The following is a 25,744-nucleotide window of genomic DNA, read 5'->3' on the forward strand; positions in this document are numbered from 1 at the left end:
CGCCGCTCCTTACCGGCCGCTGGGGGGAGCCAGCGGCGGGGCGGGGCCTGCGGGAGCCGGTAGCCGCGGGCAGCCGCCGGGCAGGGCCGTGCCGGGGCTGCGGCGGGGCCTGGCGGCCGGGGAGCCGCCGCTCAGGTGGGTCCGGGGGCGGCGGGGAGACCGCCAGGGCCGGGGGAAGGCGGCGGGGGGGGAGCGGGGAGCGGGGCCTCGCCCCTGCCGGGCCCCGCACGCTGTCACCGCTCCGGTCCGTGTGTCCGTGCGTCCGTCCGGCCCTGCCCTGCCCTGCCCTGCCCAGGGGGTGTCAGCGGGCACCGGGCTTTGTCCCGGCATCTGCCGGGAGCCGCCGCATCCGTCTCGGCCGTGCCGCCAGCCCCCGGTGCCGCCCGCGCGGCTCGTTCCGCCGGCAGCCCTGCGGCAGGGCGGGCAGCTGGCCCCGCCGGGCGTGCGCCGAGCGAGAGCCCCGCGGAACCGGGGGGGGCTGGAGACGGGGCAAGGTGTCAAGGGGCGGCCGCGGAGGTGGGGAGGCGGCGCGTGGAGCCCCGAGAGCACGGGCAGCGGGGGCGCCGAAACAGAGCGGGTGGGAAGGGCAGCGAATGCTCTGCGTCTTATCCGGACTCCTTCTGGGGACACGTCGGTGGAGGTCGGGTGAATAATGTGTTGCCTCAAACCCAACAGGTTGTAGCCAGAAAAAGTTGTCTAGTCTGACTGCACAGCTCCGGTTCTTAGCAAATGGCCAGCTAGGATGTCTGAAGCGGTAACCTCCACCCTCTGCCTTGCCCTCCTTTTGTCCCAGAGAGCGCTGCATCTGTAGCAGTAGGTGGCTGAACATACGTCTCCTCCTGAGTTACTGCAGCCTGACATATCCCTGTAAAGCACGCATGGGTATTTTGGGTTGAAAACTGCAGAAGCTCAGATGCGTGCCCCAGTTTGGGGTCACGTATGAGTCAGCACCCTTACAGCATGTCAAGCAAGGCTAGAGGAGAAAAATCACCACCTTGCCCATGCTAGCACGAGCAGAGTTAGTAACGCAATTGTTGGTGCTTATCTATCTTATCCTATCCATAAGAAGGGCTTCAACTAGAAAAAGTTGCGGATCTGCTGGGTAAAACCTGAGTCTGTCATGATATTCGATATAATTTGAACTTTCTCCACATTGTACACCATGCCAATTTTGCTGTAATCAGGTCGCTCCAAGGATGTTAGCAGTTTTCCTTCTCTTTGGGTTTATGTTATGTGGGCTATATGAAGGCGTCATATTTTTCCTAAGTCTTAGCATTGGGGTTTTTGAGCCTGACCATTTATAAAATTTTGTCCACATTTTGTTTCATCTCTACCATCCAGTTAATGCCTGACTGGCACAAAAGCAGGTACGTGGCTTGTACCTTTTTACTAAATTGCAATCTTGGTCATGAAGGAAACTTTTTTTTCCTGAGTCTGCCACTTTCTCAGTTCCTGATAGCAGTCTTCTGTGTTGCTGTATGAATAGAAATATTTGACCATACGATCGTAGCCAGTGCATGAGTTCCTTGCTATTACTCCTTATTTTGCGCAGCGGGATACTCTTCCACTGTTATTCCCCTCACCGCTCCCAGTTATCCTTCCTTGGATAAGGCTTTTGAAAATTGTAGGTAGGTTCACCAGGTCTAGCTTGTTTTATCTGAGCATGGTACGCCCAGAACTTTATGGATGCGTGGACACAGCTGTTCAAATAATCAAACCAGTTGCTAGAATTATTAATGTTGGTGATCCTTGCTGGCTACCCTGCAGTATGAGCACTCAGGTGAGGAGTCGTCTATCAGTTGGCGTCTACTTAAGCTGGAGTAACTGTGTCACCCTGTGGGCTGTTGTATAGCAGCAATAGACCAAGAGAGCCTAGAAAATCCAGTGTTGATTTAAGAAAAGTGATGTTTCCTAAGAGAAACATCTAGAGATGTTAAGAGAAAGATCTAGAGATGCCCAGAGAAGCTGTGGCTGCCCCATCCCTGGAGGTGTTCAAGGCCAGGATGGATGGGCCTTGGTCAACCTGATCTAGTGGGTGGTGTCCCTGCCCGTGCCAGGGGGTTGGAACCAGAAGGTCTCTAAGGTCCCATTCTGTGTTCTAATTCTGTAGAAGGAGCACGCTTTGCACTGATGTTACCTGTGGAGAGCCTAGGCTAGCTGTCTATGCAGATTCAGCAGTGCTTCTAGGTACTTCTGGGTTTTCAAAGCATCTCTATCACTTTCAGGGTTGTTTCTTACTGATTTCAGTACTGGGAAGTTGGCTGTTAGTTGCGTGCCACCTTGGGGGAGAAAGAGAAACAGCCACGTGTACTACATGTGCACAGTATTTATTGACGGTACACTGAAAATCAGGCTACAACCTCTAGCTGTACACAGCAAATCCATGTCTACAGGTCTTTAACCTCCTAGGTAATTGAAGAATGAAAATTATTTTAGTTAGGGCTGTTTCACCACTAATAAGTTTACGTGCACACTCTGACTTCTGTTGCTTCTTGTCTTAGTGTCTTTTTTTTTTTTAAAAAAAAAAATAAGGCATACCAAATTTTGTTGGTTTTGTCCCATACTTACTTTAAATTTAGGGACTTAGCTCCCATTCGTTGCCCAGCACAAATCCCGATGTGCCTGTGGACCTGTCAAAGCATATCAGTGTTAAGAAGGTAGGGCTGAGAGGGACCATCTGGTCCAATCTCTGGTAAACCCAGACAAGAACCCGCAACTGAAGCTGATTCATGGTGTGGGATGGTATCTGCACCACGTGCCAATCACCTTGTAACAAATTTGATGCCGCTAGTGAAAGACAAAACTGAAGGAGCGAATAGGTGCTTGAACAGTGTCCAAGGCTTCTGCTGTACCTGTGAAACCTTTAAGCGTGGTGTCCAGATAGTCTTAAGAACTGTGTGCCCCGCTCTCCTGTGGAAGACAGAAAAATTTTTACTGGCACACAGCTACCTGACAAGGGGGAGGAATTTGCTTGTGCAAGCAAATGTAGTGACAGGTTAACTCTTAGTTTGTTGTGAGCAGAACCACCTTAGTCTGAAAAATGAGATAAGGCCTTTAGAAATATCAGTAGTACCTTGTGTTCCCTCGCTAGTTGAGGCTGACCTCAAGAGCTGTAAGAAAAAATGCTTATAAGCAAGTGGTGTATCACAGAGTACGTAAATAGGAGTGAACGAAGCTGTAGCTGAAATGTGTGCATCTTTGTAATAATAGTGAGCTTTTTCTTTTTGTGCTCTCAGTTTTTAGGAAGGAAGATGTAAAGGAATGAGGCTGTGATGGTGAAAATGTACCCTTTGTGCCTTTATCATTTCCAATAATAATTGGAATTATAAGCAGCAAAACCTGATATCAACTGAAATTGCTTTTGCAGAGAAGCTGCTGTAGAGTAGGGCATGTTCTGTCGTCCTAGTCGTGTCCTTCTTGCGGAGCAAGTAGATCTCATGAAAGGAAATGTATGCTTAGGAGGCAGAACTTCACTAGGAAGCCAGTGAATTGTTCTGGTTTGTATTCAGTGTGTTCTGGGTGTAATACCTTGAAAGCGTGGAAGAGAAGAATGGGAAACAGAACAGTATCTACAAAGGACAGATAATCAAGATGTTTCCATGTTATGCGGTGATTTAAAGTGCATGCGTACCATTTATGCTAACCTCCCCAATTCAGAAAACGTGTAACAGGAGTGTCAGTTAGGTTTAGCAACAAAACACGCCTTTAATGCGTGACTGCTGGGATTTTCCTTAGAATGTTAGGGTCAGAGTTTACGGATGCCTGCCTTTTACAGAACATGATTTTCAAAATGTCAAAGCCACGTTCTCAGTGATTTTTGAGATTCTTTTTTTTAGGAAGATTTCTTTGTCTACATATGCGAGGGAGAACACATCAATTTACATTTTCTTATGTTCATTGAAGCAGAATAAGGGCACCATGACTTTCAGTCAACTCAGCAGATGTTCAAGTAGGTGAACTCAAAAAAACAAAAAACACAGCACACTAAAAAAGCTTGGACATAAACAGATGTTGGTGCTTTGGCATCTATTCATACACATCCAGGAATGAGAATCATTCGTAATATGAAGAGTAACTTTTCTGTCGTCTTTCTGTCTTAGTTATGTTAATCTCCCTTGCTTTCTTGCAGTCAAGGCTGCGAGGATAAAAGTATTTTGATATGGATAAACAACCCTGAATTCCACGGGTTCAGTGCCTTGTATCCAGCATTGGCTGGCTTGCAAACAATTTCCAAGATAATTTTCTTCTGCCCTTTTACTGTGTAGTAGTCACTAATTTGCTATAAAAACTGGTAAGCTTTCTGACTTTGCAAATCTAAAAGTCAAACCTAAAGGACAGATAAACCTAATAACTTCCAAGCCTAGAAGTCAAACTGGAAGATAAATATCATTTATCTTCATTCTTTATAAAAAGTGCATACCCTGGCTTTTGTAATTTGGGGCGCACTCCAGAAAGTAACAGGAAAGTCCAGGTCCTACTGCATATCTTGATTAACTGTGAGGGTATTAATTGAGAAAAATTGATACCTTTGTTAATGAAGTCCAGTGTGTCTGCATCGCTACATTGTCAGATTCAGACCACCCTTGGAAAAGCTGACTTCTTTGTTGCTGTAGTAGAACTGACATACAAAGCTCTCCTTCTGCAAACAGGGAATGAACAGGCAAGCTCATTCTTCTGGAAGCTGAGTATGTGACTGATGTGAGACACTGGAGGCGTCACTGTGCTGTAAGATGGGTTTTCCTGCCTCATTCACTGTTGGACTGCTTGGTTGCTGAGTATTGGGTAGTGATGCTCTTACAGAGCTAGCTCTGTACGTGTTTTTGTCCATCAGCTTGTGGCAGTCCTGAATGGAAACTGCAGCAAACCAGTTCTGAGGAAGCATTACCTACTGAAGGCTGCAAAGGTTATCCTTAAAGTCTTTTTGTTTTAGCGAATGTAAGCAGGGATATTCCTACGCTTCTGCAATACATTTTTCTGTATTTGGTTTGCTTCCTTACCTAAAAGTAGTTACTGTGTTATTACTGTTTTTCCTGGAGATCTGGGAGTTGGGAAGGAGTGTGAGAGGCTTTATATATTTATAAGAAAGATTCTCTGGAGATTGACAAAACTGAAGCACCATTAACAGAGGTTTTCTGATAGGTGTAGCCAGGAATGTCTGCTTTCCGAGCCATTGGTTCACATCCGATGCTAGAAATAGGGGCTGAGTGTGACTGTTGGTAAATGCATCTCATTTTGTTGGGTTCTTTATCCTGAAGCTGATATTAATCTGGTCCCTCCAGAAATTCTTACACTTCTAGAATGCCTGAATAAGCCCTTTTGTTGAAAACCACTACATCTTTTCACAAAACTAGCGTACCTGTTCATGCCTTCCCTCACTTTGTAACTGCCGTACACATACATTTCCGTGAAGCTGTGCAGGTTCGGTTTGCCTGCTCTTTCAGCATGCTGGCTTCTGGGGCAGTAGGTAGTTAACCACTTGTACTGATGCATGGCTCTGGATATTGAGAGACTTCTTGGAGCAGTAGCTGCTTTGCTGTTTTGAAGGAGACTCGATCCTCTGTTGCTTTTCACTGGGCGTAACTGGGCTCTGTTAATGAAATTGATTCATTTTAGTTGCCATGAGTTACACTGTAGTACGTTTAAATGTTTGTCAGACTATACATTTTTTTTTTTTTACCATTCTCGTTGTTCATCTCGTTCATGATCACAAGATGGCATTTACAACTAATACCTAAAGCAGGTTGATTGCATGTCTCTGTACTGGCAAAGCTGCTATGCCGATCTCTAGGTACCTGTATGGTGTTTTTGGCTTGACTGATGTTAATTTTTTAGGATTATTTTTAATTAGCTTGCAGATATGATACCGTTTGGAAGCTTTTGTTCACTGAATGAAGAGTGAACAAAAGAGTTTTGTTTCGTAGCTGTGGAAGTATGCATCGTACCTTGAGGGGAAAAATGGTTTAGCACTGACCTCAGCACTTTATTATTATTTTTTTTAAGCACTTTCAGCTTATAATCTTTCTTTGTAATCATAGGTGAGGCTTCCTGTATTGACAGAAAAGACTGAAAATTTTTAAAACCAACAGGGAAATTTGCAAAGCATTCATGTCACTGTTCAACAGTGTTCCTTGTGGTTTTGACCACCCTGTAAGGTTAAGGGATGATCTATCTGCAAGTAAACCTCAAGTCACAGAGGAAAAAAAAAAGTGCTGCATCTTGGATTCATGAAAGATAAGAGGCCCTACTTCTGAGACTCGTAATAAAATGCTAGAATATTGAAAAACGAACTTTTCTGGTTATGGCGCTTTCTGAAGTCTTCCATGCTTGTATTACTGGAAGAGATCTATAACTTTCTTCTTCCTGATCAATTGCTATTGCAAATGAGAGGAGGCATTTCTGTCATTTCCTTCACTTTGCTGTTTCCAGGGTGAAAGATGTTCTTGCTGGTGTGATTTCTCTTAACTACTTCTGCTTCTGGATTCCTAATAGCAGTAAAATGAAATGGCCAGTGAAGAATGCTACTAGAAAAAAAATAAATCTAAAAAGAGGAATTGAGATGATTTATCTTGTAATGTGATTTTTTTTCTTGAACCATGACAAGTTTCTGTGTTAGTGAAAATACTGGAACATGATTGGAAAGGTGCATTTAGTTAGTATTTGGAATAGTCACAAATTTCAAGTCTAAAAATTATATAATGAAAGTTCTTACTCCGAGAGAAGTAGTGGTGGGTTAGGTTTTCTTGTTTCCAAAGACCTTTTTTTTGGTTGGTTATTTTTGTTTGTTTGTTTGTTTTGAAACGTGAGTGCACTGTAATGTACGGAATTGATGTCTTTCTCTGAGTGTCACGTGTGCCCACTCTGAGTCCTGTCTGTACATCTGATGATGTTCTAAGTCAGTAGCAAATTCTAGCAGTTGCTATTCATAGATTGAATTCCTTAATTTATTATTATTTTTGGACTAATAGAGAGGATGCCTGCCTGTGAAAAAGGGGTAGGAGATGAGCTAGTATAGAACTGGTGTTTTCAGCTACGCTGGAAGAGGATTAATCTGCTGCCTGCTGTGTGGCATCACCGCGGAACCGCGCCTTGTGTGCGACCAGCTCCGTTCAGCTGCGTGGGAAGTGACTTTCCTGCCAAGGACACTAGTCGCTTTCATTCATTCAAAAGCTATGAATAGTTTGACAAAATATTACCTAAAGTAAAGAGAGTAATTCCATGAGTTTAAACTTTTTTTTTTCTCTTTTCGGGGTTGATTAACTCATTAGAAATGCTCTAAAATCTTTTGCATGCTTCTTGCGTGTCGTTAAGCACTTACTCGGTGATGCTTCTGCATGCTTCAGTAACTTACTGGTAGCAACATTTAAACTTCATGTTTTTGGAGGGGAGAGTGCTTTAGCTAAAACTTATGAAATAAAACATTTTTGGTTTGGGCAGAAACATTTAAAGCTGTTTAAGTGAATGAGTGTTCACAGTGATTTACAGTGGTGAGTTTCTAGCAAATTAAGGACTGTGGATTAATTTTTGTGAGAATCCTTATAAAGACAAGCTCTCAGATGAACATAATTTCTGTAACGTCAGAGAAATATCTAACTTGTTTTGAGTGCTCAGTGGTTGCTATTGCAGCATTTTTAGCATTTAGATGTCTCAAACACTGAGATTAGTCTGAACTAGCTTTTCTGTTTGGAAAAAGTGTTTTCTTTCCAGATCTGGGGCACAGTGTCTTGATTATTGAAGTTACTCCAGTGTAACAAAGTCAGCACTGTTTCGTAGTTTGTATTTCTGTACCGTTTTGCATAAGGATACCTGGCTGAAGTATAAGAAACTTCCTATCTGTAACTTGTTTTTAAAAAACAAATAACTTCAATTATTAGTGCCACTGGCTATCTTTCCATGGCCTCTTTTACTTTACATATGCTTAAAATGTGTGTGCTTAAAATGCTCCATAGCAATGTTGTTGCTAGACTGAGCAGAGTAGCTATGGTTGTCGCTTATTTAAAAAAAAAAAAAAAAGAAAAAGTGAGCACTTGAACTTCTTGAGCACTGCTTATGAAGCACAGTAGCAGCTACACAATAAGCTTTGTAAAATTACTCATGCTGTTGTATTTTCCATGAAATAGCGTGTAAATGAAGCTGTTCTACTCTGATCTTGTTTTGTGATTTAAAACTCCATGTTTAAACAGTTTCTTGCATTGTGTTCCTGTAGTGACTCTTTTCTGAGAGCAAGAATCATGTCTTTTCTTCATCAGACTTCTACCTCCCCCTTGTTTTCTACCCTCATCCAGTACTTTTCAAATACTTTTTTAATGTTTTCAACCCTCCTCTACCTTCCCCTCACACTCCCCAAGTTCTACATTTTTTTTGTAAGTGTACTCTTCTCTTAACTGTAATATTTTGTCTGCTTGCCCAACTCATAAACATGCCCTCAGCAATAGGAGCTGCAAATATTGATTGATTCCTAATATCTGGCAAACCAAACTTCCTAGCAGAAGGTGAGGTTGGATGAAAGCCAGTGTGAAAGGAGAGATGTTACGATATATATGGTGACTTTGGACACCACTAGGTCATCTTTCACCAAATGGGGAGAGATCAGACCAGAAATCTTTCAGTCTTGTTTTATTTTTGATTTTAGTTGAGCCCAACAGTGACTTGAAATAGTTTTTACTGGAAAAATAAATTAAAAAAAAAAGTGAGAACTGGGTAGTGGTGGGAATAGTCCTACAGTGCTGTAGCTCGGTCATGAGAGTAGATTTCATCCCTGTTTCTTGCCGTTGTGATAGATCTTGACTATCTGTGGTGTCAGCCCAGTGCCTGTACCAAAGAGGTACTTGCTAGCACACTTACAGAATGGCAAAATATGCATAAAATAAGGAATTTTGCTGTATATCCATATTTAAAATAACAGGGAGGGGGAACTGCAGCATGGTGTTGTCATACTGTTCTATTTTTGGAGAGGTCCCTGCGGTTGGAATGATAGCATTTAATAGAATTAATCTGAGCTGATAAATGAGAAGTATATTTTGATTAAAATATTTATTTAACCCGAACAAAGATTTAAGTCTTGTTTAGAGAACAAGTACGAGATTGGAACCATTTCAGTGTAGGTACGCACTGGATTTAGAAACTGTCCTACAGGAGCTAGCAGTGCTTGAAAGAAAAAATACAACTGAATGAGGTTTAAATTTTGGTTAAGTCTCTTTTACTCAGAAAAGTAACAGGTAAAGGATAAGGGTGAGTTAGAAACAGTGGGGAAAAAAGTTTCTCAGCGTTTGTAGAGTTCAGATCATGATCAACAAAATTATGGCTTGAAAACTGATGAGGTTTTCATTCTCTTTACCTTTATAACATGACAACAGAAAAACAAGAAAAGAAGTTCCTTTTTGAGTTCAACTGTTAGGGTTGAAATAAAAGATCACTTTTATTGCTGGTGGGAATTAAAAGGATGCTGGAGGAATGCAATGGTAGTAGAATATGCTCTTATTCTAACATGGGATGAAATATTTTCTGATAAACTGGATCTTTAATATGTTCTTTTTCTTGGCACAGATATGGTCCTGAACATCGTGAGCATGTGACTCCAAAGATGGACAAATGGATCTTTTATAAGTTGTGATTGGCCTTAAGCTGACTTATAACCACGGAAGAACTTCGTAGGACTTTCCATCCCAGATTTATGCCTGTCTAACTGCCTCACACCACCAGCTTAATCATGTATGGAAGTGCTCGGTCAGTTGGCAAGGTTGAGCCAAGCAACCAGAGCCCAGGGCGTTCACCAAGGCTGCCACGGTCACCACGCTTGGGCCATCGTCGAACCAACAGCACAGGAGGCAGTTCTGGGAGCAGTACTGGGGGCGGCAGTGGGAAAACCCTTTCTATGGAAAATATCCAGTCCTTAAACGCTGCCTATGCTACATCTGGCCCTATGTATCTAAGTGACCATGAGAATGTGGGTGCAGACACCCCGAAAAGCACCATGACTTTGGGCCGATCTGGGGGGCGGCTGCCTTACGGTGTTAGGATGACTGCAATGGGTAGCAGCCCTAACATTGCCAGTAGTGGAGTTGCCAGCGATACTATTGCATTTGGAGAGCACCATCTCCCTCCAGTGAGTATGGCATCCACCGTGCCTCACTCGCTGCGCCAGGCCAGGGATAACACAATAATGGATCTGCAGACACAACTCAAAGAAGTATTAAGGGAAAATGATCTGCTTCGCAAGGATGTGGAGGTGAAAGAGAGCAAGCTGAGTTCTTCCATGAACAGTATCAAGACCTTCTGGAGCCCTGAGCTAAAAAAAGAGAGAGCTCTGAGGAAAGATGAAGCTTCAAAAATCACCATTTGGAAGGAACAGTATAGAGTTTTGCAAGAAGAAAACCAGGTTTGTTATCTAATGTTACTGTTGTGTTAGTGCAGTAGCATGATTTAAATGAGTTTAATAAGCTTGCATGTCACACAGACAGCTAAATTATTTTGGTGCTTCTCCCAGGCAATTGGTATGATTAAAATGTTTTCAAGTTGCAAGCCTCTTTTTAAATGTTTCTTGTCAGACTTGTAAGCTTCCTCTTCAGTGCTCGTTTCTGCTTCTTGTGTTTTTTCTTTATCATCTTCTTTTCTGGGATTGATGCTAACCACTTGCTTTCCCTTTGGAAGTAATTTAACCTGCTCATAATCATTTCTGTAGTGCTTACCTCATGAAGCATTCTCTGAGAGGCAGAATGTACTAACTGCTGACCCCAAATGCAGCGGAATGGTGCTGAATGTTGACATATTGCCAGTAAAACAAACTTCACATGACACTGGTCTTAATTTAGATCTCTAGTTAAAACCTACAGTCCCACAGCTTTCACAAATACATAAACGGCATTCTTGGCTACATTTAAGTAATACTGTTTAATACCTGTTCATCTTTTGTCATAAGCAGTGCATATCTTGTTATGCAACTGTCATAAAGTACTTTACAGTTTTTTTTTTTGTAGTGGTCTGGCTAGTTACAGAACAGGCAGAAGAACAGAGAATCTTGGGTGTCTTTTGTCTTGTCTGTCTTACAAGCATCTCTAGATTAAAATAAACCCGAGATGTTGGTTAAAATTGAGGTCTCTTTGTAGTCGACTCTACTTACAGTAAGTTTTTTCGGTTTGCTCATCTAGACCTTTTTGCTAGCTTAATCCTGAAGTAGCTACTGGTATACTCCTGTTTAGTTGTTTGTGGCCAAACAGTAAGAAACCTCACTACCCTCATGGAAAACAGGCCCAGTGTCCAGTTCTGAAAGTTTCCCTGAAATGCATGTCAGCCCTCACCATGGAAAAATTACTTTCCCTTTTTTAAAGTTTTTAAAGTATCCAAGAAGGTTTAATGAAATGGCCTCTGTAATTCAAGCATGGTCATGTTTTTGAAGCTGTTTAGGTATATTTACTATTTTAGGCAGTGCTTTTTTTGGTTTTGCTTGGGAAGATGAAAGGGAGAAGGAAAGTGCTAGAGGAAAAAAATAGTACTGGTAGTACTTGACATGTTACACTATACTTTCAGGTGACCTGTGACTTAAATAGTAGATTCCTTTTGGTTAGTGATAATCTGCTGCACTGAAACTCTCTCGACTCTTCACTTTTTAAAAAACTTAATTGAATACAGTAAGTTGCTTTTTCTGAGTTAGCATGAAACAATTTAATGAATCTATGCAGTTATAACTGTATTCTTACTGAATGATAGTACCACAGCGTGGTACTTGTTAATATGTGTGATATTTTCTATTCATTTTCGTGTCTTGTTGGAAAAAACCTAAAGTTAAATAATTTTATTACATAAGTATTTTCTTAGGAGTAGCCCAGTGAAGATTTCAGTTATACTGGTTGTTGTGGTTTAAACTGGTAAGTAGTTAAGTGTGTCCTGGTTCCAGTTAGGACAGAGTTAATTTTTCCTCATAGTAGCTGGTAGGGTGCTATGTTTTGGATTAGGATGAGAAGAGCGCTGATAACATGCCGATGTTTTAATTGTTGCAGAGCAGTGCTTACACCAGGCCAAGGACTTTTCGGCTTCTCGCTCTGTCCTGCCAGCGAGCAGGCTGGGGGTGCAGCAGGAGCTGGGAGGGGACAGACCCAGGACAGCTGACCCAAACTGGCCAAAGGGGTATTCCATACCATCTGACGTCATGCTAAACAATATATAGGGGTGGCTGGCCGGGGTGGGGGGGGCCGGCTGCTCGGGGATAGGCTGGGCATCGGTCAGCGGGTGGTGAGCAATTGCATTGTGCATCACTTGTTTCGTACACATTATTATTATTAATACTATTATCATTATCACTATTATTATTATTATTGTTATTATTATATTCCTGTCTTAATAAACTGTCTTTATCTCAACTCACCGGCTTCACTTTCCTGTTTCTTTCCCCCATCCCAGAGAGGGAGGGGGGAGGGTGAGCGAACGGCTGTGTGGTGTTTAGCTGCCAGCCGGGTTAAACCACAAGTGCCAAACAGATGTTTGCTCGCTACCCCCTCCAGTGGGATGGGGGAAGAATTGGAAAGGGTGAAAGTGTGAGAACTTGTGCGTTGAGATGGACAGTTTAATAAGAAAGCAAAAAAAACCAAACCACACACACAAAACAACAAACACAAAGAAAAGAAACAACAGCAACAAAAAAAGTGACGCAAAATGCATTTGTTCAACACCAGCCAACTGATGCCCAGCCAGTCCCTGAGCAACAGCAGTCCCCCCCAGCCAGTGCTTCCCAGTTTTACTGCCGATCATGATGCCACGTGGCACAGGACATCCCTTTGGCCAGCTGGGGTCAGCTGTCCTGGCTGCCTCCCCTCCCAGCTCCTGCTGCATCCCCAATCTCCTTGCTGGCAGGGCAGCACAAGAAGCTGAGAAGTCCTTGGCTTGATGTAAGCGCTGCTCTGCAACAGCTAAAACATCCATGTGTTATCAACATTATTCTCATCCTAAATCCAAACACAGCACCACACCAGCTACTATAAAAAAAATTAACTCTATCCCAGCCAAAACCAGGATGCTGGTGCATCTGTATAATGAAAACATGAAATGCCATTCACTCAGCTTTCTGGTGCTGCTTGTATTTCAGCTGCAGGTGGGTATTTAAAACCCCAAATTCCCTTTTCATGGTTTTAAAGTTCTGTTTTCATGTTGAAGAGAACGTCTTTGAAAGTGACAACATTTTTATCAAATCAGTTTTGACACCTGAGAATGCTCGGAAAATCTGGCAAGAAAAATGAATTTGGTTTAGAATGGATTAAGTAGTTACTGAATATGTTTAGATTGGAGAACACTGATTTCGCTATCTGAGGGATTTTTTTTTCTTTCCTTTATCCCCTAATTAAACATTTACAGATATTTCCAGGCTGCTGTTCTCTAGGCAATCACTATAATTACTACCACACTGGTAGAATTGTGTAACTTTGGTCCAAAAAGAGAAGGGTGCAATTTAAAAGTAAAAGGGTATTATTGCAATGAGCTGTAAAAACTAAGAATGCTAATTAATAGATTATAGTTAGCTAACAGTGTGTCCTAATTAAACTCTGAATTCATTATGTCTTCTATAGCCTGTTGGAAGTGGTCACTTCAGCCTTTATAAGGAAGATCAGTTTAATAGGATTTACTGTAATTAAACAGACTTGTCTGTTTAGACACTGAACAAGGGATTTCTCTGATCTGTTGGGGACCTGAAAAATCTGTTCATTACCACCCTCTACACTCCCCCAAAAAAGTTTAATATATTCCTGCTATATTATCTTTCAGTGTACTTGCAGGAACTATTATGTTAGATCTCTATACCAGTATTTCAGCACATCCCTTTCAATAAAGCCTTTTTGCATGAGCAGGACTTGTCTGGTATATTAAGTTTAGCTAAGGACAAATGCATTGTTTAAAAACTGCCTTGACTCACAGAGCCAGGATGCTGGCTGACTCTTGCCATTATCTGATAGTCATCGCAATCTCTTTGCTGTGATCTTGGCTCTTTACTCCTCTCTGCACACTTGATTGTCTCTGATTGGATTTTTTTTACTACTGTTCTTGTCACCTCAACTTTGAAAGACTTTGTTGTCTTTTAGTCCTGGAAATTAAAAATGTGAAAACATGAGCTTTGGTTAATTGCTACCTCAGTCTCCTGTGAAACATGCATTGGTGTCTGAGTTTTCTTTCCTATTTCTTGTGAACGTGTGCAAATAAATGGTGATTATTGGAACAGAACTCCTGAAAAAACTAACAGGGAGATTAAAGAGTATGTTACTTAGCAGGGCTAACTTAGATATAATATTGAAAATGTAATGCACATGCATCCATGTAGCCCTCGCTTGGTTTGAGACTGCTTAAGCCTTGCTCAGTTGAGGTGTTTTCAGCTGTGATGCAGCACAGCTGTATTCATCAGCTACTCTGAGCAAATATTAACAGCTGTGGAGCATAGCATATGCTGAACTTCATTTTCATCCTTTGTTACTGATCTTGAAGAGACAAAGTACTTTATTTTGGTAAATGGGGAATGTCATTGTCATCTCATTTTGAGGAGATCAGAACTTAAAATGGAAAATATTCCTGGAGTTAGCAGGTTCTTGGAAAAATACAGTAGCTTGCAGTCTGGTGTGGGTTAGTTATCCAGCTACACTTTACAAAAAGTCAGAAGCAGAGTCCAGATGATTTCTCAAAAGTTAACAAACACATGCATATCCAGGGAGGAACTGATGGAGCCAATAAACAGGAGCTTGGCATGGTGTTGCTCTCCTCAGCATGATTTCGTAGGAAGTGTATTTCTCTGAGTTGAAAAGTAGTTTTTTTTTTTTCTTTTTTTAGTGTGAGTGTGGTTTAAAGGTTACCTGAAAATCTCTTCATTATAAGCCAGAAGAGTGAAGGGAAAACAGAGGGTTTTTTGGCACTGTGATAACTTCCCTAAAAACTGGACAGTGATGGGCTACGTGGAACTAGAGAGAAAAAAGGAACTCCTTTCAGATGAAACTTGTATATACCAAGGTCATTGTCCTTAAAAATAACTAGTGCAGTGCAAACTTGATGTCTAGCACCCTGCATTGAAATTAACCGCATTGTCTGATCAGTTTGAGATCTGAGTTATGTTTTGGCTGAAATAGCGCGGTACGGCTGAAAACATCTTTCTGCTTTGATGTATTTTTGTGGTCTTTTTGTGGTTAGAGGCCTTGGATGTCTGAGTGAGAGAGTTTAACCAAGAAAATATGTCTGAAAGGAATTTCACCTTACTTGGGGTAAGCGCTTACAGAATATTCTGCTTCATTGAGATGGAAAATGTGGCTGGTGTTCTCCAGCAGTCTTCTCCAGATTTTTGTGATCACATCCTTGCAGTCAGAAGTGGTCTCCATTTAACAACCGCATAGAATGGGCATCTCACTGTTTAACACAGTCATCCATAAGTTAGTTTCTTAAATGCTTTGGGTGCTGCTGTTGTCAGACTGGCTGAACTTCTAAAGAGTAAAATCAGATTCATTCTCCCTCTCCACTGATTTTACTTTTTAAATATATAACTAAACAAAACAAAAAGTTTTGATTTGTTTGTCCTAATACTGTATCTTTCTAATACTAGTACCATTCTTGAGTTGGTTATTAGTTGACAGAAAGCTAGATTCTTTAATTGTGCCATATGCAGTTCCATAGTCATTGCTTAAAGTCATTATCTGTATCCCACAACATCACACTTAAATAATTTTGGCAATGACAGATCTGTCATTTCTCTAGAAAACTGCTAGCTTTGAGGTTCCCTCTGTCTTTCCTCAGTTGAAACGTGACATTATAACTTAATTCTCTTTTAGAGTAACTCAAAGCTATCTCCTGAAGAGTGCTTAATATGAAACATTTATGAAGTTGCAGCACTGTGTAGGGCATTCAGAAATTGTCACTTAATATACTAAGAGATGGCTCTTCTGTGTTCTGCTTCTTTGCAGTTCTATCAGGAAAGAAAAATCAGACTTTTTGTGCTTATCAAAGTTCCCTAATGCTCCTTTTCTCCCATGTTTCTTAATAAGCTAAAACCATCTTTGAGTTGCTTTTAACTTTAGCATAGGCTGAACAGCTGGTCCCTACTTGATTCATTAAAAAAACAAGGGGAACACTACCAACTTAAAAGCAGCTTTTAATAAAGTGGGTGGCATCAGTTGAACTTCTTTAGTAGTTTACCTGTGCTTTTTGCAGTTAAGCTAGCAGAGGGATTACTTGAAGTAACCTATAGCAGACTCTGTTCCCCTACTCTGCTATTTAAAATTCTTTGTCTGCTCTTCAGTGAGGCTGTTCAGCTCCCTAACTGGGGTTGGGGCATATTGTTCCACCGTTCAGTATGTATATTTTTGAAAAGTCATGTCTGAATTACTAGATTTCTCTAGATTTTTTTAATTTTTTTTTGCCATTATCTTAATTCTGGTATTTGAGTTGTTTTCCCTTATTTTTTTTTCCCCCTAAAGTGTTCTTTCTTTATCTAAAGTATGTGGTATATATCTTGAAACTGTGTCAGGCTCAGGTTTGGAACAGATCGAGCTTCCTGCTAGTCACTCGGTGAGCAGCTGAACAGTGAGAGCTGATAGCAGTAGCGCAGAGATATTCCTACATTACTGTTCATTTTAGTAGAGGTCTTGTACTGCTCTTAGAGCTTTCTAATACTAAATCTAGTATTCTTGTGTGTCTGTCTTTTTCTGGGTGGTATTGATTTAAGTAGAAAGGAGAGGAGCACTTCTGATGGAACTGCCAGTCCATGGAAAAAGGGTTGAAGCGCTACCGATTATACATATGCCAGTCTTCATGTATGCCTTCCAGGCCAAAAATTGAAATTGAGCAGCTTTTTTTCTTTTTTTCCCCCCAGTCTGGTGATTTTAGAAAGTCTTATAGACTTGAAGGTGGCCCATAGTAGAGTGGGCCACCATCCCTAAGCTCATAGTTGGAAGGAATACTTTTTTTTTTTAAGCACAGTAGGTACCCGAGATCTTGTTAACGGTCTATGTAATGCTTGAGCCATTGGTAAGACAGAAGCTTTATGTATTTAGGGTAAATACATTTCTCTATATATGATAGTCTCAGATAAAGGCTAGAGAGCAAAAGAGTTTAGAAGTGACATTTCTGTACTCAGAAAGCAATTACTGTGTTGGATAAGTTATCAAAGGTAGCAGTGATCTCTGGTGATTTGAGCTTCTTGACAGAAATCAAATTACAATGGCACGTCAGCAGGTATGCATAGCTATCTTGTACTACAGATTTGTTTTTTCCTACATTGATAGTACTTTGTATTTTTTTTTTCTGTATTATTTTGGCATAATCTAATGAACAAAGGCAAGAATTCTGAATGCAGAGGGTCATAACTGTACCTCAGTTTTGTTTCCTGAAGATAATTTACACCTTGAAAAGAAAGTCTTTTCAGCAAAAATTAGTTTCATAACCCACAAGATACACATAACTGTCTTTAGACAGTATTTGGAGATTTATATTTGGCCCTCTTGGAAAGACCATAGTCACCTTTTGTAGTGAACAAAATCCAAGGAAAAGTATGGTTAGTATCATTCTGTGTTGATGTGAGTTAATCTGATCGACCTGCCTAGTGGTTGCAGTAGTACCTTAGACTGCAAAGTGGAAGTAGTTCGTGCATTAACAGCTTTGCAACTCAGTCATGCCCTGTTGTGTTGTCCTGTATGGTCACCTTTGCTTCCAAAGAATACTTAAATAGTTTGTTTTCCTTTATTTATCCTAATGGAATGATAGTATTTTTTTTTAAAGCCTTGGATTAAACACCAAAAACTTTTGCCCTGATTGACAGAAACTGAAGCACACCAGTATAAATAATGGTTTGCAACTGCAGAGTTGGTGTTTACATTTAAATCATAAAGAAAAGAAAGAATATATGGAAGGATTCATTAGCAATATCTAGATCGGTACTTGAAGAATTTTAATGAGAATTGAATTTTTTCAGTTGAACTCCATTAAGAAAGTCATTTTATGGATTCACCCTTGGAAGAGACTGGATTCTTTTAAAATAAATAAATAAATTAAAAGCATAAAATACTCGTCCTATTGCACGTGTGCTAATTGAAATTAGCTTAATCAGATGCCAAAATACTGGCACAGAACACCTGTTAAGAGTTCTTCCAGTGATCGTTGCATCAGAAATTAGAGAAGTTCAACTTCCAGCAGTGTATAACAGCTACTGGAATAAATACCATGTGATTGGCTTCTTCAGTTTAATTTCAGCAACTTCATTTGTAAACTGGAATGCTAAGTAATATACTATCATTGGTAAACCTAAGTTTTTGATGGTTGTGCTAAAAATTCCTACTTGCTTATATATAAGCTTTTAAAAAAAATGATATATGTATCATTACTATTTCCTATTGTTTTTAAATGGCTTAAATGTGTGCACATTGGTGGTCTTTCGCTTTTCTCTGAGTGGGGACTGCTGGTCAAGAATCCTTTTGAAATGGAGGGAAATGATTGAGTCCTTGCTGTTTTATGCTGCCTGCATCTCCTGTGTGGATTGCTTTTAAGATCTAATGATTCTTGTCAGTGTCTTGGAAAATAAATACTGTAAGTCAGCAAGGGTGAGAAACTGTTCAAAGGCATTTAGATTCTTCCAGGATTTGATTCCACAACATCAAAAGTGATTTAAAAGCAATATATGGTTTCCCAGTGATCTCAGGCAGTCCATTGCAAGCATGCAAGGTAAGACTAGTTTATAGGGGTGAAGACTTTTCTAATCTCGTGCGTAACACAAGGAAAACATGCTTTTTCTTGAGGGAGGGAGAAAGGGATGGAGGTCAGCTGTCCAATAGAAAGATCTTCTTCAGTGCTTTGCAAATAAGCAGAGAAGTTACAATAAATTCTATTTTTCTAAGACAGTGCTTTGTTAACATCTTCTGCTGTGTACCTGCATTGTTTTGAGGTTCTATAGTGTGTTGCTATCCCTTTCTTCTACAGGACAGCCCTTTACTGCTTCTTGCCTTCTATTTTTACCCCTTGCATCCCTACCCCATTTGGCTGAGGAGAGAAGCAGGGAGGCAGTCTAAGGTTTGGAAAAAACAAGCAAGTAAAGAACGGTAGTTCAAGATTAACTAAGTCTCATTGGTATCTGTATCAAAGCTAAATATGGTTGTTTTTTTCCTGGCCAATAAATACTTCATGTTCTTAAGAGCAGCACTATCAAGGAGTAGGCACTTCACTAAATACTCCTTTGACATCTAGGCATTTCACAGACATAAGATTTCTACATGGATTCCCTCACGGATTTCTACATGAGGAAGCAGTGACTGACATTAAGTTTATGGGGTTTTGATCCTTGTCAGATACTAGCTACTTGGTGACTTTTGAGGTGGTCCTCTAGTTAGATGCAGATATGGATTCCAAAGAATAAAGGGTCATGTATTTCTTCTGATCGCTTTGGTTGCTTTTTCCTGGCCATTAAGCCAAGGCAGCACCTGAACTGCCACCATTCAGAGGTGAAAATCTTTTTTTCTTCAGGTACTGTGTACAGGTTCTGATTCTTCAATAGCTGATTGCTCCTGGCATTTAAGATGGGAGCGAGGAGAGTACTGGGAAGCAAGTCCTACATTCTCTATTGTGGTACAGTGAGCCTTATGTACCCTTTTCCTTTACAGGAGTCTTGAGTAATGGTCTGTTTTGTTTGTTTGTTTGTTTTTTCCTAGTGGAATTGTGCCCCAAATTGCAGATGCTTATTTCTGACTGAGGGGAGAGAAAAGCTTTTAAAACAAATGTTTGTGTAGTAGCATGTCTGTGAGGACCTGTAATGTCCTCATGTGCTCATCTTGGCTTAACAAGTCCTGATACTGAAGGTAACAAGTCCTGATGCTGAAGGTAACCATGTCCCATAGCAGATCACCCTTGTCACTATGAGAAAACAAAGCATATATATGTGTGTGTATATATTATATATATATAAGCATAATTATATATGTAATTATATACATTACCATTGGCCTAATTAATTATGTCTTCTACAGTATAACTGGATATCAGTTCTCAGATGAACAGAAATAAACCATGAAGCAACAAAAGCAACTAGAGAAAACCAGAGCTTTCCTCACCAGTGAGACAAGATACCCACATGGCCTGTTCCAGCATGCAGTCTTAGTTATAAGCCTCCATGAGGTTTATTCTTCTGACTACATCTTTTTTGAGAAGTTGAAGTGTTAAATACTAAACGCTTGATTTGCTAAAGGATTTGGAGCATTGTGCCAAAGCTTTACTGGAACTTTACTTAAGCTTTTACTGGAAATGTTAGAAATGTCAGAAGTAACAGAGCTAAGAAACTCCAATGTGCTATGAAAATAAAGTTTTATTTGTAGATGATGCTGATGTTCTGTAATCAATTCACGCCTTAGAATGGATCTAAAGAAGCAGTAGATTGATGACAGACATTGTCTTTAAGAGAGGTCATACTTCTGCAACCCAGGCTAGATCCTTTCAGCTCCCCCGTGGGGAGCTAGATTTTATGGTTGAAGGTTTCTATATAATGCTGAAACTGAATAATTTCTTGCAAGTAGGGTACAAAATGAAAGTATTTTTCCTCCTTTTCAAGAGCCAGAAGGTGCATCTTATGCACACAAATGGAAGGGGACTTGGATTTGTTTTCCTCTTATACAGAAGAAAAAGGGGGGTTTTATTTGCATTGTAGGTATAGAAAGAGTGGAGCATTTAGATCATGATTTGCTCCTTTCTCTTTTAAGGCTAAGTTTTGTTTTATGGAAGCCTTGTGGCACACAGGTTTTTTATCTGATCCACAAGAAATCCCTCAGTTCATAGTAAGACTTAACTATGGGTCTGGCTTTTACGTTGACTAGAAACGTATATATGAAGTTCCTTAAAATGGTTTTGGCAAGTGGTTTTGGTGTTTGCTGGATAATAGAAACAAATCCATGCAGAGGATGACAAAAGGATTAGGATTAAGTGAAATGATAAACCCCAGAAGAATCCTAGAAAAAGGAAGTGGGAGCAAATAAAAACAGCTTTATAGTAAAAGCTTTTAATTAAGTAATTATTAGGAAATGCTATGCCCTGCACCAGAGTGTTAGGAAGCAACTGGCTTATCTCCTTCATTTGACTAAATGTGGAGAATCACACTGTACAGTGACTCATTATTTGTCCCTGTTGAGTTTAAGAATACAAATAACTTCGCTGTGTTTACCATGTAGAGCACAGTAACAGATTAGAGCATAAAATCAAGACTTCAGTGCTTTTCTGATAGTTCTGCTCAGTGATTCTGATGAAGAAGGAGAGAAGAACTCTGGGAGAGGGCATAAGTAAAAAATCTAGATAATTCTTTAATTTGACCAAGCATGGCAATCTTTGTGTGGTCTACATCAGGGTAACAAGTACATGTGCATATCTGAAAACTTTCTTTTGTATGTGTTAAAATTAACGGATATAGATGTTTCTGGAGGTTAATGCTATCCAGATTAATGTATTAATGGGAACCCACAGGATCTGCTTATTTTTGAGGATTGTGAAATTTCTCAGTCTTTATTGGCCAGTTGAGTAAAATCAAATTATTATTATTATTATGCTTTGATTTGGAGGACAATTTTTAAGGCTTTCTACTTCAGCTGGTATTTGATAGGTCAAGTTTGGCCATATGGTTGTGAGCCTGTTAATGTGTAACCATTTTAATAGATCCCTAAGCCTAGTTACTCAAAGGAGGGAACTTTCTAAGGAAGCATAGATATACTTTCATATTAGAAAGCAAATATTATGCTATATATATGCAATCAAAAGCATTTCTTGTGAGAGAAGAAAAATGAAACACTCAACCATTTTGTAATCCTCTTTGCAGAGAGCGTTTGGACTTACTCTGGTCTCATTCATTGTGTGGAAGGTTCCAAGGAATGGAATTATCTTCAGCGCTGTGTTTTGGAGGGAAAAACAACAACAACAACACCCTAACCCCTATTTTGCAATAAAATGAGTTGATCCAAACTTTTCTTAACAACAAATTCATGCTGGTTTGAACTAGCAGATGGTTTTGACGCTAAGAAAAATTTTAATAAGTGTGCTTTGGCCACGATTCAAGTTCTGTGCACATATTTGACCAAGAGTTGAAGTGAATGTGGGTACTGCTGTGTGCTCAGGTTATGGTTTGTATGTAATATCAGAGGTGTCTGCTTTTTGCAATTGTGTAACATGCTAGTGAGATCCTACTAGCAGTTCCATGATTATTTCCAGCTCTAATGGCTTATAAAACATTTCTCTTACAAAACATGGCTTTTTTTGTGCATTATGGTTTTAAATCACTAAATATCTTCACAATTTGACTTTAAAATCGGACTTTGCACCTCACATTTGAATGTGACAGTTGAATGAATTTGATGGTTGTACTGTCATTACATTCTATCTCCCATCCCCCTAGAAAAAAGATTCAAAATCTAACGTTTGCTATTTAAGGAAAGTTCCAAGTGAGCATTTCTATCTAGCAAAAGCTTTTACTTTTTGCTAAGGCTGGGAATGCATTCAAGGCTAGCCTTTTAAAACTGCATGCTTTGTTTTCCCAAAGCGGAATCAATTTAGCATATAGTTATTCAGAAATGATTTTTCTTCTTTCCATTTGGCTGAATCAGCTCAAATCTGTCTGCCTTTAAGAGGTCTGAGGTCTGTCTCTTTTCATTGTGAGAATCATCATGAATTCATGTTTAGCATCACTTTTTTGTTAATTAACCATTTATAGTGTTTCATGTCAGACTTCTTTAATCTGAAAAACCGGGAACCTGTGGAAGAAATCATTAATTCACTTCCCTCTACAGTTAATACAGATGTTAATGTTTCCTTGTGAAGTGCTGAATGCTAGACAGTCTTTGAAGGCTGGTCTGGAAAAAGTAGGTCTGTACTTCACTGGTTGAATGTGTTAGCAAGTTATTTGGTGCAGTAACACCTTAACACCCGATTATAGATAAACAGTTGTTGGTGCTATGACCTCTTCATGTATGCTGCGTGCAGTTTGGCTGTTAAACCTACTGCACGTGTGATTTTATGCTATCCAAAGGGGTGATTCATAGTTCACCTTGTTTCTCCATTAGAGATTGGGATGCATTTAGTATGCATCTCAAGCAGAGCTGCTCCTTTAGTTTCCTTTGATACATACTTAGTTCATGCGCACCAAAACTGTTGTGTGAAACCAACCAACACATGACAAGTAGGGACTATCTGAGGATCTTTCAGACAGTGCCACTGCTGCAAAATAAAAGGCTGTTGTGGATATAGTCACATTTGTATAATTTCTAATGCTTGAGCCTTCAAAGGAACTTAAATACTGATGAAGTTAAGTATTTCAGCACTCAGGAAGATAAGTATTATTTCTGTCAGTGAATGCATATTGTAAAATGTTTCCAAACCATTAAATTGGGTTAGATATAATGTGATTATTCAAAATCACGCAGTTAGTGGTTGCTGTAGTTTGAGATATTGGAGGATTTTTGTCCTCAATGCTAACCATCAGAAAGCAAAATTGCCTCCTTCTTCATAAGGTAATTGGATGTATTAAGTATTGTGAGCTCTTCAGATACGTATTCATAGGAGCTCTACCATATCCATAGCTAAGATTTGAAGCAGGATATATTTTATCTTTCCTACCTTTTCTTGAATGTGTTGATCTTTATCTGTCCTGCAGAGTTAACATGTATTTCTCTGTAATTGAGCAACTGTAACAGTTAATTTTGTTAATCATGTAAGGGGAGGTATCAATTTTTAGTATTTTTAATTTTTAGTGTATCAATAACAGGATGGGTCACTGTGCAATACAGACTTGTGTGTAGTTGAAAGAATGAGATGAGATTTTGCTGCTGAACACTGCAATTTTTTTGGACTTCATATCTGATCAGACAGTGAGTGTTTCATGAATAGCAGACTACAAAAATGCAGAAATAACATTTATTCCAGAAAAATGGGTCATATTAACTCCAATATTTTTATATTTTCACAGCTTTTTCATTCCAAGAGGGGATTTTTTTTTAAAGTGAAAATTCTTATTTTATGGACAATATTTCTGCCCTTAATGTCCCCTTCAGATAGATATTTTTTTATTAATTTAACCAGTGGAAATCAGAATAGGTAGTGAGATATTTCATAATTAAAAAGGTAGCACATGACTACTTGAATTTGGTGGCTTATGGTCTTTATTAATCCTAAAGTAACTGGTTGAAGTTCTGCCAGGTGTAACTTATGCTATGTGTTCCCTTGTATGGTAAGTCGTAAACCAGAAGTACAAGTAATGAGCAATGCTGTATTAGTATTTCTTCAGGTTACAAAACTGTTATTACTGTCATAAGCTGATTAAATTTCCAGTAGGAAGCTTCTTCCTTTCTAACGTATTCTTAACATGTTCTGAATTAATGTCTGTCACATCATTTTTTTCATCGTTGAAAGGTGATATTAAACAGTACAACGTTAAATCATGAGAAGAGGAAACCTATGGAAAACATTAAGCACAAGGCATGAGAGATGTACTGCTAAATGAAGTAAATAGTAATTATTAGCTGCAGCCTCATATGCAATACTTGATAGCTAAAACTGATTTTTTTTTTTCTTTCCAAAGAACTTTATCTCTTGATTTGTGGTCTTTGGGGCTGTTTTCTTGTTTTTTAAATACGTGTCCTTTCTTTTCTCCCTTCAGTGTTGGGCTAGCTGTTAGGAGATGAGTAGCGCAATTGCTCTTACATCACTTTTGATACTGGAATCATTTAAATTGCACAAGTTGATTTTTTTGTGCAACAGATTACGCCCTAAGGTGCACACCCATGTGTATCCAAGCTACACATCTAAATGGCCTGCATGGAAACAAGAAGAGCCCTTTTTATCATGGAGATTTTATAATACCTCATGTTCAAGGCACATTTTATATTGACTGTGATTTGTACATTTTCTGAATGTCCGTTAGTCAGGTCTCCAACAGAAGAGTGTGAGTGTCATAAATTGTAGGGAAATGTTTGACCAATTTGATGATTGACACCTGACAAGAACTCTCTGGAAAAAAAAAAAAGAAAAAAAAACAGAAAAACAAAAGCAAAAAATAGCTGTTGCCTTAATTGTATTTTCCCACTGATCTAAGTTTTCTGCTTGTTCTTGATGGATCTTTAATTACCACTTGCTGTGGATAATACCAGTGGTTACAATCAATACAATTTTAGTCCCCTAATTAGCACCATTCAGTCTCTGTACCAAATGAAGAACAGTTGGTATTATAAAAATGTGAGAACACATTCAACATATGTAGAATAAAGCAGAATTAGCTCAATATGAAGCCATCCAATTAATAGGAAGTCCTGAACTTGGCACATATTTTTAATGTAGTTCTTGGATGGAATTTGCTTTTTAAAGTGCTGTGTTTCCACTATCATTAACCTTATATAACTTGGCATGGCTGTCCCCTCTTGGTTGTACTGGTTTTATATAGCTTCAGATGAAGTGAGTGTCAGGGAACCGTTCTGGTTGGAGTGATTTGGAAAAAAGGGTTCCTTTTCATCTGAATTTGTTCCTTAAACAAGGCTGAAAGAAATAAATTTGAGATATAGCCTTAGAACTATAATGATGTTTTTATTACTGTAAAACATGTTTTGTAATAAACTCTAGAACAAAATAAATCTCACTTATTTCCTACTCAAAATATCTGTTTCCAGACAGCGTATGGACAGAAACAGGAGATCACGATAGAATTTTCCTTTCAGTTTTATAAACTGAGTAAAAATATGCTTCAGTTTCTGAAAAATTACTATTCTTGGGCGAGTATGGAGGAAAG

The 25,744-nt window shown here is 39.6% G+C and overlaps 1 protein-coding gene and 1 long non-coding RNA gene across 11 annotated transcripts in view; both read left to right on the forward strand.

The window, feature by feature from the left end:
* The window catches only part of ERC1 (ELKS/RAB6-interacting/CAST family member 1), a 309,043-nt gene that overhangs the window by 202 nt on the left and 283,097 nt on the right, over positions 1–25,744 (forward strand). For 9 of the 10 annotated variants that reach the window (XM_066990214.1, XM_066990218.1, XM_066990216.1 and 6 more), the window contains exon 2: positions 9,544–10,375. In XM_066990214.1, the coding sequence (XP_066846315.1) occupies positions 9,707–10,375 (669 nt within the window). In that variant the 5' untranslated portion in view covers positions 9,544–9,706. Of the gene's footprint in view, positions 1–14; positions 136–9,543; positions 10,376–25,744 lie in introns of those variants that run through there. The other variant, XM_048058840.2, reaches the window with a different exon arrangement.
* LOC106030943 (uncharacterized) lies at positions 10,382–20,313 on the forward strand. Its single transcript, XR_001204034.3, has 2 exons — positions 10,382–15,224; positions 19,965–20,313. It is a non-coding gene; the product is annotated as an uncharacterized lncRNA (long non-coding RNA).

The sequence above is a fragment of the Anser cygnoides genome, chromosome 1 (genome assembly GCF_040182565.1).
Source record: "Anser cygnoides isolate HZ-2024a breed goose chromosome 1, Taihu_goose_T2T_genome, whole genome shotgun sequence".
NCBI classification, from domain to species: Eukaryota; Metazoa; Chordata; class Aves; order Anseriformes; family Anatidae; genus Anser; species Anser cygnoides.